Here is a 16,634-nt window from a genome sequence, read left to right on the forward strand (position 1 = left end):
AGGAAAAATCACCAAAATACTTTTTCATACTCTTAGTATCTTATTCTTCTATATAATGAAAAATTTACATATTCCATGGCAATATTGGACTAATTGAAACCATTTTAACGAAAATGACAAAGTATTACATGATTATATTTATGGGGTGAAATAAATCACTTATATCTTTGTTGATACATACTTGATATTTTTGCTATTTGTTGTTAGATATGTCCTTCCAAATAATATGACAAAAATATTGGTTTAGTGATTATAATGACTCACGGAGCCAAAAAACACCCAACAAGACAATCAATGAATGTACATAATCAGAATATTTGGTAGGTAATTGTATTTGACTCCCACTCTCAAAATTTACAGCGAAATATGTCAAAAGAATTCCCTAGTTCAAATAGAGCCCATACCACATGATGACACGAGCAAAAATCACGTAACATGAAAATAAACTACATAGAAAACAAACAGTCATTCATACATTATTGTCTAACTTTTGACTCATTTTCTAAGGAAACAGAGTATCAGTATTTACAAGTAAATCCACACTTGCATCCTAACTACTACGTAAAGGCATAAAACAAGTGTCATCTTGTGGTAGGAAATATACACTCTATGTAGGAGACACAGACTAATATGAATACACACTAAAGGATCACAACACACGAGTGAGACCAGGCACTCGTCTGATGCTCACAACCCTTGGCCAGGTGACATGGCTCTGTCCCAGAGTTCAACAGTCATTGGGTGCGCAAATACTAAAGCTTCAAAGGCTCACTTTTATCCAAAGGTCATTTTCACAGCAAACAGCCAGATCTGTCACTCTTCAGCCGAGTTGGGAACAGAGACAACAAATCTCAACCATGGATGACAGGTCATGTGATCAATCAATGCAGAGAAGACATTACCTTCGATAGCAATCCCATTAGCACTTTTTCCAAGTAGTATTTACAATCTATATCATTAATTGACAATTATATCTACTTACTTGATTACAATACCATGACATTTGCACCAACAGCAACAAAATACCCTTTGATTAATGAAATATGGCTGAACAAATAAGAAAAACGACATATTATCAGAAAAAACATTAAATAAAATGAGAAAACTGAAATAAGCCTGTATTACAATGGTTGAGAAATCCTGCTCTATTGTCTACATGCTGATTGATTCCAATACACCATAAAGATCTTGTTAAAAATGCCCCAAAGACGATGGGAGTAAGGGGTTGTGAGAAAAGGCGTATATGCACATAAAAAGTAGTGTGATCTATAAATCTGAAATTACTACTGACCAGGACAAGGCTATTGTGCACGAATTCAATGCATGCTCTCAACTTTTTGTTCCATTAGATCAGAAACTGAGATGTGCTGGGAGAGTAGTACATATTCATTGGTATTAAAAACCCATAAGACAATAATTTGTGTGTAACCTGAATTACATTAAATTATATAAGAGCAAACATGAAACGAGGCAAAAATTGTAACAAATTTAAAAAAAATACTATTCTAAAATGTAAACAAAAAGTAATTATTCCTTTGATATAAAATCATTTCATAACCTGCATTTAGGAGCACCAACTCTTTTTATCATGTAAAATTAATACTCTATAAAAGGTTATTTTGTGCTGATTAACTTGAAAGGACACATTATGTTGATCACAATTCAGCTCCCATAATCATCACAATGGATAATTAAGAGAAAATATCCCTTTATTCTACAATAAGGCTTTGAATATTTTAGATTTTTAACAACAATGAAGGAACACATTTTCTACTGGACTGTCAAGTTTGTAAACACACATTAGGCACACTCAAGTACCCATGACACAATTACCGACATTCTAGGACACAGTTTGAATATGCTCAGTAATGATTATGGGAGAGGTAAATATTGCCTTATTTGTACATTTTAAGTACACATTCAAGTATTTGAACAAATGAATACAAGAGAGGACATGTTATTTCAATTTATAGCCAAAATACACCAAAATGACCCTAATACTACATTGTTAAGAAATACTGTTAAAATGAACTTAGATAATATTATGTATTTAATATATGTAGTCAGAAACAACACTCAATAAAGCAAACACTATCTACAAATATGGTAGTTCACTTAGAATCTGCATAATATTCTTTCATAACTCACTAATTTTGTGAATTATAAAATATAATGGTTGTTTAGATAAACAACAAACTCTCTTCTCCAACTAATTCCTTCCAGAAAAATACTCACTACAAAATGTTCCTCACATATAAAAATCTTTTAATCATAAGTACTCCACAACAAACACAGTGTAGCAGTGCAATTTCATTCTAATGATCCAATTATTACCATGACAGAAACTCCAAGATATTTTCTAGATGTTTAATGTCATCAAATTAGAGGCAATTATAATGATACACGTAATATGATGAATTTTTAAATCTGAAAGCACCACACATCCTTAGTGACTCGAATGCCTGAATTAATGTTGCTAGCTAGCTAACTATTATGAATGTGAATCACCAAAAAGGTGGATAATAACAGATTCCTTTTCCATAACACGGCCACTCTTAGTGCCCGAGGCAAATGTTTGAAGATGACAATGCATTTCAGAGGCTATATATTGACAATTAGGACACAATCTTGGTGTTTATTGATTTAAAAGGAATGTTTGACAAATGTTCACATGTGTCATGGGGAACCTGTTGTTTACATATACATTATCTTTCTAAGGGCAGCATTTAGCCAGGAAATTGCACAATATTATAGAATAACTTTGATATAACATGCCACTTTAAGCAGGGAAGAACACATTCGCACTGGATTGAATAGCAACTTCAATGCATTACATTTTCATTTGAATTCTCCTGCTGTGATTCCTGTTTGAACATCTACCATGACCATTAAAAAGGGAATATGGATATGCTGCTGCTGACAAACACTCATTCCATGAAATGACTTTCTGAAAAAGGCAATAGCAAACAATGCATATGCCATTGTGAGAATTTATTAGCTGACAGCACCAAGCATATGCATACACGAATGACACAGATGAGAAAATGGACACACGCACGCACACACAAATGACAAATAAACCATGCACGCATCATACATTCCAACCAAGGAAAACTCAACATATATCACAATAACACAGAAAAGAAGGCAGAGAAAAAAATTGGGGAATTTAGTTTCATAAAATTATGCTTTAATTAGAATTTGGTGATTCAAAACATATTCATGAAACATGAAAATGAAATTACCAAAGACTAGTAAAAATAAACAAAAGTATACATTAGGCCTACATCTCAACAGATGTTGATTGTGCACCTTAGGTTGTGATCATTATGAATACAAAAGTTCACTAATTGTTCAAGCTGTGTAATAGCTAACTTCCTTTCTCTAATCTCCATTTTTTTTGGAAAATAATTTACAAGGTTAGCTTGTCCAAGCTCTTCTTATTTATATACTATACACACACCGATATCCAGGCAAAATAACATACCAAATTATTATCTCAGAGAACATTTACAGTTAACTTAAATCTTTGCCTGGACTAGCTCTCCAGAAAATGAACGTATTCTCTTCTTTAAATCATATTATGACACTCACATAACACTACCAATGGAAGTCACTGGTAAACTTTAATAACCTACACAAAGAACAAGATTTCAGTCAGAAAGACTTTATCAACATCACATTTCCCAAAGAAGTGTATAAGTTAAAAATTTGTAAGGAATTTACATTTTACTACAGTTTATATTTCTGTACAACTTTTATATCCTACATGACATACACAAAGACAATATACTATACAGTAACAAAAACAATAACTGCAACTAGATATCACATGAAAAGAATAACACACCATTTTTATTGCTACAGCAAAATGGTTCACTCATTTAAATAAAGGCTTTATTAAAGTCACCGCCATAACAAATTCCCCCACTATTTTCTCCAACCGAGTGGGAAAAACATTTACAAGGTCCGTAAAAAAGTAATGATTGTGAGGGGAGGAAGGATACATGCAAACAATTTTAATCTTTTGCCTTTTATTTAAAATGGTAACACTTATGTCTCTACTACTACATACTTCTGCTTTGACTATTAAGGCCGATGAGCAAAAATGTTGAGTAATCACTCAAAATAACTCAGTATGCTATTACTAATTTAAAAAAATCATATCATAATTATCTATACTTATAAATGAATGAGCACATTACTCCACTAGATAACTCCAAATAAATATAAAAGTGAAATAACTTTACAATAAAGCTTATTAAAAATGAACTGAAAAGAACATACAAAGAGTTAAGTAATAAAAAATACATTAAATGGTATTGTCTAATACAAATATGCTGAATGTGTTACACAAATTCAATGATGATACTCGATTACAAGTGATTGAAATAAGATGACTAATCTCTCGCTGTTCTAAGATTGACATCAGCTTTGCTTTTCTACAAAGCAGAAGTGAGAAAACAACCCAATTAAATAAGGTCAAAAAACAGGTGGCTCATAAAATGGGTATTAGCTTTGGGTACTTAGGTCAGTATTGGGTATTTAACTTAGAGCTTCATGCAAAGCATGAGATGATGAGATAGATAGAAAATGGATTAGTTGGGTCATAAAATATTGCCATACTTAACAACAAGCAGGTTTCAGAGTTTAAATGGTGAGCAGTATGAACATATGAACTGTATACTGTATTTGTAGATAAGGATATATTATTGACAGGAAAAGGATATGACTCGATGACACATCCAGAAATAGAAACATACACATTCCTTTCAGATGAAGATGGTGGATACAGACCCAACCTGCTAAAGATACCTTCCAGGAGCATGCTTCCTTACTCGGTAAGCACAGAGGAGGTGTTACACAAAAAGTAAACAAGATATATTGGCAGCAATAAATCCTAGTACTTTTTTACAAAACACATCTATGAAGTCTTTTGAACAGAATTATATAGTTTTGTTTCAATTTGATTTTATTAATACTTTGAAGTTATGATATTCTCTCTGGTGACTGTAATTATTCCACCTTTATCAGGCAGCAGCAAAAAAGCTGAAAAGAAGAAAAAAAGAAAATTCAAGTTCTGTTGCAACTAGCATTCTTAGAACATATTCAACAACACCTTAACCTAGGGTTGAGCATTCAGGATAAAAAGCTGTTTTTATATCTACATAAAACTGCAACTATGACTTTAAATTGATAGTTTTTCTTTGTATTTCATGTGACAGTGTGTATATAAACCTCTGGATCAAAGTATCTTTAAGAAGGATATATGAATGGTGGGAAGTTCATCACAGCAGTAAATTTATATCTAAGAGTAGAATAAGCTTTGGTGAATAGTGATGAAAAACTATTTATAGATAAGAAAAAGGATGAAAAATCATTCTTAACTGACTTTATTTAGTAACAAAATATTTATAATCATATGTTTTTCTCCTTTACTACAAAGTGTAGTGTTATATTTAGGTAATTAAAAATTTCACTTATCTATGCACACTGACGTGAGAGTAATATACAGACACACTTCTAGCAGCTCTAGGCAATTAGACAAGTCTGAACACTCAAACCATATATAATATTCCCAATATGAGGTGTGATACTTTCACTCTTTTTCTCATTTAAATCAAGACAAACTTATTTATTACAGGTAATGCACCAGAGGAGGAGGTTAACATGGAGCACTAGACAAATCACCCCGCCCAATCACTCCAATTGACCTTCCCTCGTTAGGCCCGTATTTTCAGTTGACCCTACATGAGTGGTGGGGGGGTAATTTTCATTGTCAAGTTCTCAGAAATGACGTAGATGATGGCACAGCACCAGTTTTCCATTCTGGTTGCGTAATGAGACCTAACAATGAAACTAAGAAAAGATATTCGATAATTTTCTGGCATATTGTTAGGGCAACGGCTCAAGGTAAATAAACAATCGGTGTCGTCTGCCAGATCGTGTTGGTACATTAATTACCGCTACAAATACTCTCATATCCAGCCAAAAGTAGAATCATTTTGCCCTTAAATTACTTCAAAAGCAGAATGTACAAGATAGTGAGCAAAGTACGGACAACATATGATCATTGTCGTGATAACTTACCGTGCATCATCAAGGTTCGTCACTTGCTTTTACCTTACGTAGTTAAGTTTATTATGTGGCAAATAGTGGCATGAAAATATGCTTTCTATGGTTGTACGTAAACGATATTGGTTTCTCAAATGCATACCAAGTGCCAAACGTGAAAAATATTAATGTACATACACAGAAACTAGGTGATGTATACCACTATATTGCACTTAATACACTTCAGCCAATTTTATTATTTATTTCACTTGATGGGTATAATGTGGTAGTATTATTACCTTTCAGCTGTGTTACTGTGCGTTTTAAAATGTTTTGTGTGAGCTCGTCTCCCTTAATATCCATTGTAATGTAGATTCTTTAATCGAAGTGATTAGCAGACGAAATTTGGCCGCCATGTTTTTGTAGGGTGTAGGGCTGGTTTGGGTACCCTACATTAAGTAAGGCCCATTTAGTTCCAAAATTAGCCTAATGTAGGGCTTGATGTGGCGTATGTAGGGCAAGATCAGTTTATGCTGGGGCTGATGACTTATCCAGGGTCGACTAAGAATACGAGCCTTAATTCACAGTACGGCCTACTCCTTTTGATTCTATCTATAAATTCTATTATCTTCTTCCGATTTTCTGTTCATCTAAAATTCTTCCCTCCAACAAGGTTTACAGCATCCTCTTCTCACTATGAATCTGCTTCATTCAGACCCTATTGTAATCTCCATATCTCTGATCATTGCCATCTCTGTATCTCACTTTTCCTGTCTGCCCCTTTAACTTCTCCATTCTTCTCCACACCCACATCTCCAACCTCCAGTCTTTTCTCATCCTCATATCTCAGCATCCACGTTTTTGCACCAAAAAGCTGTGTTTCTACATTACAGCTCTGCAAGCCATTTCCTGACAATTTTACACAACGATCCTCCGATAAATCCTTTCTTATTCATAAAAATATCATTTGTTAATACAATTCTCTTCCTGATGTTCTTACTGCTGCATCTTATTTTCCAAATTGTGAAGCCCCAACACATAAATTGCTTCTCCTTCCCAACTTCATGCCCATCTACATATTTACATGTTAAGCCCTGCATCCCATGCTTGCAACGGTTTACTAAACTTTGGTTTTCAAACTATTAATCATTATACCACATTGTTTGCATTAGTAATTAATTCATCAACAAGAGCCTACAATCCAGTAGCCGACTGGCAAGTCCACATTCAACAATCTGTACATTTCTTAGTTTCAAACATTAATCCCTTACACACCAACTCTAATTCTTCTCATGCTTATATTAGCATCTCCTCTGATTAAATGTAAATGAATATACCTAACAACTTATAAAAAACATAAAAAATACCACAACTATGCATAATTGGAATATTGATCAAATCACATGCCACAGACTTAACAACAAGTGAAGAAGGCTTACAAAGCATAGAAACTGACGATTGAGATTTTCTTCCATGCAAAGTTCTTCAGATAACTGTTTTTGGTGGAATAAGTTGGAGCCTTTTCATCACAAAATGAATAAAACGAAGCAAATTCCAATTTAAAAAAATTAATTTCACAATGTGTTCCATCACTTATTGCCAGGTGCGATCTTTTGCTATTCACTACTACTTCTATCCATACCAATTGGTAGAGGAGAGTTGCAGGGGAAGGTAAGGTTATGTTTGAGGTGGAAGGTTAGGTAAGATATTTTTGGTAATTATGGAAGAATGCTCTATGCCATGGGAGCAGGTAAGAGAGGGTTTTCACGACAGAAGGAGTATTGAGGGCTTCATTTTTATCAAAGATCCCTTACTCTGTGTATTCCCATGGGTGAGAAGTATCTGTTTACCTCAATGCGGTTCAAATGTGTAGAGGGGAGCTGTTTGTTTGGTTGAGAGAGAAAACTCTAAGGAGGAAAGCCATAAATTCCGACAATCACAGAGGAGACTCATTAGTCTGTGATTACCAGTGAGATGATGGTGAGTTTTTACTTCCCTCCACCATTAATAGCCCCTTTTCTCCTTATGCTGGGTTCCATCCCTCTTTTTTCACTGTCACAGAGCACGAGGCAGTTGGGAAAAGAGGAGGGTTTCTTCTTCCTTCACATGGTGATGAGGGAATTAGCATAAGGATAAGTACAATGGGTCGAGGGTGGACAGGGTCCTTATGGAACTGGTTTCAAATTACTTGTCACATTTTCTACTGGGCAGAAAATGCAGGGGTACGGCCAAAGGGATAAAAATTGACCATGCAACATGATCCATGATGACCCATGGAGACTTTCCTTATATTTGTCCTTGACAAATTACGTACAAGCATCAAAAGAGGCAGAACAATTTAAGTTTCATTAAAAGTTGAATTTGCAATAGTTTCTTTCTTTTACAACTGTATTTGTTCCTAAGAGCACTGAAAAACCTGCAGACTCATTATCAGCTTTGTAAGTAGTACCAATTGTTATGAAACCATACTCCCGATGTTGGTAGAATTTAAAGCTCCAAAAAGAGGGTTTCAATTTTGAGCTGTTACATTGCTTTGACAAAAGAGCGTGTACTTAAAACCTAAAGCATGGGCTCTGCCAACAATGTATTGCTGTGTACAATGCTCTCCTATGGTAGCTTTTCCTTTCAGGAAATCATGATTGCAATCAATTTTTACTCAATATTTTACTCCTCCAACTGAGAGTGCTATCAAGTGAGTGAGCTTATTTTGGATTTGTAACTTTTTGTAAGAGTATTATAATACACACACTTTATGTTCGAGGGTGAGCTTTAATGAGAGCCAGAACACTATCGGAAGGCTTTGCTATTGGGGAGGGGTAGTACTGAGAGAGAGAGGAGGAGCAAACTTAATGTTGCTAAATGTACATAGCCGCCCTAGTTTGTCACAGAAAACGCGTGAGTCCTGGGCGGCCACAGGTATTTTGGCCCCTTCATTGAGACAATATACCTATTCATTTGGAAGGTATTGAGAATAATACTTTCACAGAAGCCCATGACATTGTAGCTACCACGCTGAATGAGGCACCGTTGGTGAAAGGCATACTTGAGAGACATACAAGGAGAGCGTGTGAGGCTTGGCAACACTGCTCCGCAAGAGGAATCATGATGTTAACTCAGTGGAAGTCTGAGAGCTACTGACTAAGGCCACACCTGCAGTTTGCCTATTGGCAAAGGGAAAGTCACATGTCGAGAAACTTTCCCTCACCTCACTCCTACTTGCTATAGCCACACCAGCTCACACGCAAAGATAAAATGAACAGAGACTAGTAGTATCAAATACTGGTAATCTAAAGTGAGATATAGCCGACAGAGAGTACACTTAAGAGTAATGGTCAGTGAGCACAAATGAATCTCATTCAGCATTTCTCACAGTTAACCACTATTATAAATAAAATTAGCTGGAAGAGCCTCCACCCAAATTTTCCAATTGGCCATCGGTATTTATTAAGATTAGTATGTACATATAAGTAAGTATTTCTCAATGATCAGTGGTATATACAAATGCAATAACTCAAAAATAATGAAAACTGAAACATTATTAAGAGTTAACAAGAGAATAAAATGACAGTCAAATAAACATGACCAACAGATAACTTAAAAGTGGCTTTTTCTTTCTGATATCATATATTGCTGCAAATCAAATATATACTGTCAGTGGCATGCTAGTCGTAAAGCTACACATGAACTTGCACGTTTTTGTCAAATGTTATGCAAAAATTCCCTCACTTTTAATCAAGTACAAAACAAGTGAATATAAAAAAAATCAGGCAAAACATTTACTTGATTCATCAGCCACGTACAAGTGAAATTGCACATTAACTACATAAAAAGAAATTTAATACATAATCATTACTCACCACATGTGTCAGTGAGCTGCTGCTTTGGATGTTCCCCACCAACACCGTGATTTTCCCTTCTCACAGGCCAAAATATCCTCCTATGGTGGAGGCTAGCACCACTCCAAGAACAGCCAAGCAAATCATGATCATTATCTTCTTCTGCAAGGGTGGAAGTAAGATGCAGGAAGGAATTGAATGACAGGAGAAGAGAGCTCCAAAATGATATCAATACAGGCACATTTCAAATTCAACTCACAGTCTGCTAGTCATAAGTCACACACATAATGGTCATTAATGGTTATTAAGAACTGATATTTCCTATAAACTATTACCAGTTTTCAAATGTCTCACCCCATACCCTGATTCATTATTCAGTACTGAGAATAACTGTCCAAAATAAAAATAAAACAGGGATATGAATTGTAGGATAGAAATAATCAAAATTCTATTTCCCTGAAAAACATGTATTTTGTCACCCTCAAAGTTCAGACATTACCAAAAAATGTAAATCTACCTGAAAAGGGAAAAATAATTGAGAGCTCTTTCACAAAAAAATAAAAATTTCAGTTATTTCCATTAAGGTAATTCATTTTTTTTTTTCAAATAATGAACGAATTGCTGCCATAGGAAGCTGCATAAGTGAGAAGGAATGGATATAGTTGAAACACTTACATGAGAGTGAGGATAATTAATTGATGATTGTTGTAAGTACACTATGTAAGCTATTATAAGGAAAAACAATGGACGAAGGCTATTACTAAATACAAAGCAATTTGGGTGAAGCCCCAAAAATAGTTGAACAAGATTCAAGTAGTAAATAGATATTACTAATAAATTTCAACTTCACCAACACTAAAGGAAATGACATTAAATGCTTTATGTCAGAACTACCCTTGAAATCAGAATTGATGCTTTCAATTTATTGCTTGCTGAAATGGAGGAGCATTTTCTATTTACTCCCATTGTTGGAATTTTTTGGAAAAATAAGTTAACTCTATCGATATGCATACATTATAAGGGATATTTTTCCATTAAAGTAAATAGAAATTTAATAATTTACACTTAAATAGCACTTATTCCCTTTCTATAATGGCACACACATAACAATGCTCAGATTTACTGACTGGTTTTCCAGAGCTTTCAGCTCAATGTTTTACACTGAGGAAATAGAATACAATTAAGAATTTTTCAATGTAGATCATTAATTCAAGAAGGATGGATATTTCAAACACTAACAACAGAAGGGTCTAAGTTCATAAGAAAGACTTTCTAAAACTATAAAGAAAAGGAAGCATGGCATATATCAATGGAATTAAATTAATATTTATTGGGAAATAAATAATTGGACACAGATAATGAATCACGCACATTATTATTTATGATTCATACAGTTCGTATTTTTAAAATGAAAATGTACTCCACTTCAATTCCATGCGAGAGATACATTATCTAACACATGAAATAAATGATTGGCAAATTTATCACCTACAAATTAGTATTTACCAGAGCATGAACCTACAATACTTTAAAAAAATAACTGAAAATAAAGATTACCTTTTATGATGACAATTCTCACTCCTTGGTTACAAAAGTAACCAACCACCATCTCAATTAGGACCAATCTCATTAGCTAACTTGCCACTACTTTTTTTAAAACTAACAAGATATTTACATTTTAAGTTACATTTCATCTCACGAATGCAAAGGTATTCACCAAAAAATATGCCAACTCCAAAATTCACTGCAATGAAATTCACAGTTCATAACTAAATGCCCACCACAAAGTTTTTTTTAACAAGAAAAAGAAAAACCAGAATAAAATACAAAAATAACTTTTTTCAATTATTCATGGTTCAATATCAATTACACCCAGCTTTGCTGAAGGAAAAATGGCTGCTTGCTACCTTGCATATTGGCGAAATGAGTTATTAAACGTAACGCTGCCAAAAATATCATTATTAATACACAGACAATTTATTTTAAACAGAATGAGAAAAAAATTATACTAGCAGCACTGTGTGATTCATGTTTGCACACAATCGAATGTTAGTGGTCCAGTGCTTTCCTTGCACAGTAATTTTGATGGCCACTATAAAATGATCAAGTATTAATAAAACTGTAGAGTGTGGGGGGATTCAAGCAAAACCTTCCATTGAAAAAAAAAAAAAAACAATTTTTCATCTAACTTGCTCAATTTTGAGAAATGCATAGCAGAAGCATATATAACATGAGAACTGAAAATCAAGCATACAGAACAACACAAACATGAAACTACCAAAAAACAACACAGTTCTCATTAAAGGACTAATCTCAACAATTCTCTGTAAAGCACTTCCTGGAAAGTAGATACTTTCTATACTCAAGGCTTACAGGTTATAGGAAAAGGCACACAATTTGGGACGGGTGGTCACCCCAAATGCCCTATTGTCTCATTTCGGAAGATATATTGTTTGCTGGTGATGTAGACTTGCCACTAAACATTATGCACCTGGTATAGGTCTAAAACAAATTAGGAACGCAAAAACTTATATGGCAAAAAAAGAAAAGAGACAATAAGTAATAATCAGCCACTTACTTCCAAATTTTGTTCTTCTAAATGCTATACATAATTACAAATATTTCATATTGACAACTTATACTTAAAAACATCACATAATTGGCATGTTCTAAAAATTCTAGTTTCTGAATGGAGAAGAAGGCATTGATTATATCTTAGGTAATTGACATGATGGATCTAAATCTTGAAGTTAAGTAAGAAAGCTAATTATTACTAGCAAAGACAAGGTAATGGCCAATTCAATGTACATCAATGAAATATTTATAATTAGGGTCACAGTACACACTGCGCTTAAATTTGAATGATAAATATGTGGAGATATCAATAAAAATAAGGAGAAAATGTCTAAAATAGATGTTCAAGCATACAAATGAAGAGAAGCAAAATTAAAAGAATAGTTTGGCAAATAAAACTGAAAAACTAAAATACATATAAAATAAATTTATTCACATTCATGTGTACAATAACAAGCTAAGTAATTTGGTCAAACAAAAGACATGAAACAATAGTGCATTAAGAAATAAACTATTTAAAACAACACAAAAATGAGATTCAAGTATTAGGCTTGCATCAGTGGTAATTAATGAGATCCTCATTTGGGATATATACAAATATACCACAAAAAACAGGCAATATTATAAACATGGAGTTCACACAAAATTGCGTAATATACAATTTTTACATATGTTCTCCATGACTATGCAAATTAACAATAACAATTTGCATACATTTAAATCACCTCTGTCATACAATTCCAAAAACTCAACTCACACAGCACAATAAACAAAGCAGCATGAAGAAATGTGATGTGCAAATAATTATTTCAACAATGCTTATGATATATTACCTCTGAACATGAATTTCTAAGAAATGTCTTACAAACATTCAAACTTTAAAATAATTTCTCAGGCTATTTCCATAATTGTCAAACTCTGTTAAGTAGGAATATTAAAATAACCATACCTTACACAAGTAGGCTCAGTTTTCAAACATTTAATAAACTATTTTCTTTGCTAAACATTCAAATATATATTGACTTTTAAACTTTTTGACTCCAGAGAAATGCTATATTGTCATATAGCTCATACCTTTTCCAACTAACCTTATTAATCTTTCACCGGCATGTTTAACAAGATTGAAAAACTTTATCTAAACCTAAGACATCTTTTAGAACTTGAAAAATGATAAAATCAGGCCAAAATATTTGAAGAATGAAAATGAAAAATGAAATAATAAGCACCATAACAATGTATATTCATTGAGAAGAATGGAATGTGACACATATGCTAATTAATTACAGGGTTGTAACACAACCAAAAAATTTACACAAATGGTCAGTCACCTCACACAAAAATATTCTCATAGCAGATCTCACAGCAACATTTGAATAGTGAATGACCAAGTCTGTGTACTGTCATAAGATCTTTTGAAAATCTTCAAAAAGTTATATCAGATTTTAAATATTACCTCTTAAAATTTAAATAAAATTAATTTCTTGGCATTACTCATTTCTTCTACAATATGTACTGATATTTATATTAATTAGGCTTTATGGTATAATTTATTATAACTGTAAAATTATCAACTGTCTTTGACTATACTTTCAAAGTACAATTATTGCTTTTTTAATCCTAAAGTTATATCCCATAATAATTTAGAAAGATTAAATAGTTGGGAAGACAAGGGAGTTCAGATTGCACATGAATAGTGATTCAACGGAAAATTTTCAGAAATCAACCAAATAAAGACATATACATAAACAAACATTAATGTGAAAAATTTTTATCGGGCATAAAAAAAGAATATCACTACACCTGACTAGTCACCTCTAGTCCAGCACTATCTGAAATCATTACAGCCTAATGATACTGAGACTGGGGAGTCAGCTTCATACAGTTATTATTTCCAGCACAAAGAACTTAAATCATAGGATAGTAGAAGGATGAGAAAAAATCCTATGCTTAGAAAGAAGCAAACACACAAAAATCCAGTTTAACAGCAAAATGATACTGTACAAAGCAATTAGATAGCTGGATCAGGAAAACATCAACAGATTGTATACTTGTACATAGAGCTTGATATACATAAATTTGTATATGCCATAAATATCTATATAAATACATAAACATTTAACGTTAACACCCATTCCGTTCATATATCCTACTCAGTCAAACTTTAGCCATAAATTTCATATATATTACATAAATTCTCAATTTCAACAGATTACTGTGGAATTTTTTTAAATTGTGAAACTATTAAGATTGCAACAATCATCAAGAAGTCAGAATGCTAAATTAGGCCCATTATCGTTTGTGGTCAAATTCCAATACATTTCTGCACAGCAAAACTTAGGGTAAATTGTAGTTAGAAAATGGTCAGTTTTAACTACACTATAAATATGGGTTTATGCTGAATGATGATTTTAATAGTTTCTTTCCACTTGTGAATTATATGCTCTAACAACCCAAAACAGCACACATGGCACTATATTACAATTAAATGTTATTTTTCAAATAAAATTATTTTATTACAAGTAGTTTACAAACCTCTGAAAAATTCAAAGAGGTAAAATATCAAAATTAATCACTTATCTTTCTGAAATACCTTATTGACTGAGTTTTTCATCAAAAAATTGCTTATCTAAAATTTTAAGCAAAATATTAATATGCTGTCTTCAAATACACAATTTTATTAGCACAATGCTGACTGGTGGCATAAATATTTGCTATGGCAAACATGATACAGATGAGGTAGGAAAATATTTTTCACTTACTATTGTAAGTGACTAAAAATTGATATCTGGAGTAAAATACCATTACAAAGGAGTAAATCCAATGTTAATTTAAAAAAAGCTATTGCGTGTGAGAATTAATTTTAATTCAATCATTCACACTCATGCCAGAGTGGCAGTGATAAGATTCATTGCATTATCACCTTTATCCACAGCCAACTTAAAGAAAAATGAAACCAATTTTCACAGAGGGAACACAGAAGGACTTTGGTTAAAACTAAGTGATGTTTTCTCTTCGTAATCCAAGATATAAGGAACCTTTAAGTACACAACTGGCATTGTGAAACAAAACAGAACATCCAATTATGATGGCAGCATCAAAATGTTTTCAAGGATGTTAACTAGGGTCAGCAAGTGTAATTTACATCAACAGCAGCATTGGTGATGACAGCAGCAGCACTGGCAGCAGAAATGGCAGTCAATATTCGCCACCTCATCATCCGATGGTGACTGCCAGGATGATTACTAATATGGTTACTACTACTACCAGGCACACTATGATGAGAATCTTTTTCTGTGGAAATAAGATATTGGAGAGGATCAACAAGGCAGGTAACAAAAGGACGGTAGCAGGAGTATTGGAGAACATATTAAGGAAAGGTGAGGGGTGTATGGCAAGGGTGAAGGGAAGGGAGACAAACATAAAATTAAAAATAAAGCACTGGAGACTGGCACAGAGTAGCAATATTGATTGCTTTATCGATAAATCATTGCAGCCTCAAGAAATGAGAATGAATATTCTTATGACTAAATGAAGACTAAAGGGATCTTACATGATGCAAAAGAGTTATTTCACATGTAATGCATCATTTCTCTTTCTCATGAGGCATGCAATCATGAACTTATGAAATCAGATCAATGCATAAAAATGTGAAAGTGCTCTAGCAAAAGAGTGCGTAAATTTGAGTGCACAGAGGTAGGTTCAGATGCAAAAATAAAAATTAGCATCCATTTTCAAGAATGATGTTCCACTGTCAAAAAAGACAGTTAAAATTGGCACAAGACCTTGCAAAATAGAGCTTAGCATATATATTTGGGCATTACTTTTATAGCCGTGCATAAAATATCCACATTTTCATGTCCACAGCAACCAACCACTGGAGAATTTTTCTAAGTACGCGGCGGAGACAAGAGAAGCCTGTATGATACTAAGTATCCTGATTTTGATAAATAAAATAAAGAATTAAGGTGGGCACATTCATTTCAGCTCTATATTAGATGACAACTAGCTTGTGAGTCACAAACTTGCAACAGAATGAAAGGTATTCTAAAAATATTCCCTGGAAAATGTTTATGATCAGTGATCAAAAAGACAAACATATATACTTCTTTTCACTCTGATTATTAAAACTCAAAGAAAAATGTGATTTCAAAAAATAGTACCTTGGTCAAG

The 16,634-nt window shown here is 33.3% G+C and overlaps 1 protein-coding gene across 3 annotated transcripts in view; it reads right to left on the reverse strand.

Moving 5' to 3' along the window:
- Nucleotides 1–314: 314 nt before the first annotated feature.
- The window catches only part of LOC124163239 (syntaxin-1A), a 320,685-nt gene continuing 304,365 nt past the window's right edge, over nucleotides 315–16,634 (reverse strand). For 2 of the 3 annotated variants that reach the window (XM_046540006.1, XM_046540016.1), the window contains exon 9: nucleotides 12,877–15,755. In XM_046540006.1, the coding sequence (XP_046395962.1) occupies nucleotides 15,678–15,755 (78 nt within the window). In that variant the 3' untranslated portion in view covers nucleotides 12,877–15,677. Of the gene's footprint in view, nucleotides 5,050–9,911; nucleotides 10,053–12,876; nucleotides 15,756–16,634 lie in introns of those variants that run through there. The other variant, XM_046539997.1, reaches the window with a different exon arrangement.

The sequence above is a fragment of the Ischnura elegans genome, chromosome 1, assembly GCF_921293095.1.
Source record: "Ischnura elegans chromosome 1, ioIscEleg1.1, whole genome shotgun sequence".
Classification (NCBI taxonomy): domain Eukaryota; kingdom Metazoa; phylum Arthropoda; class Insecta; order Odonata; family Coenagrionidae; genus Ischnura; species Ischnura elegans.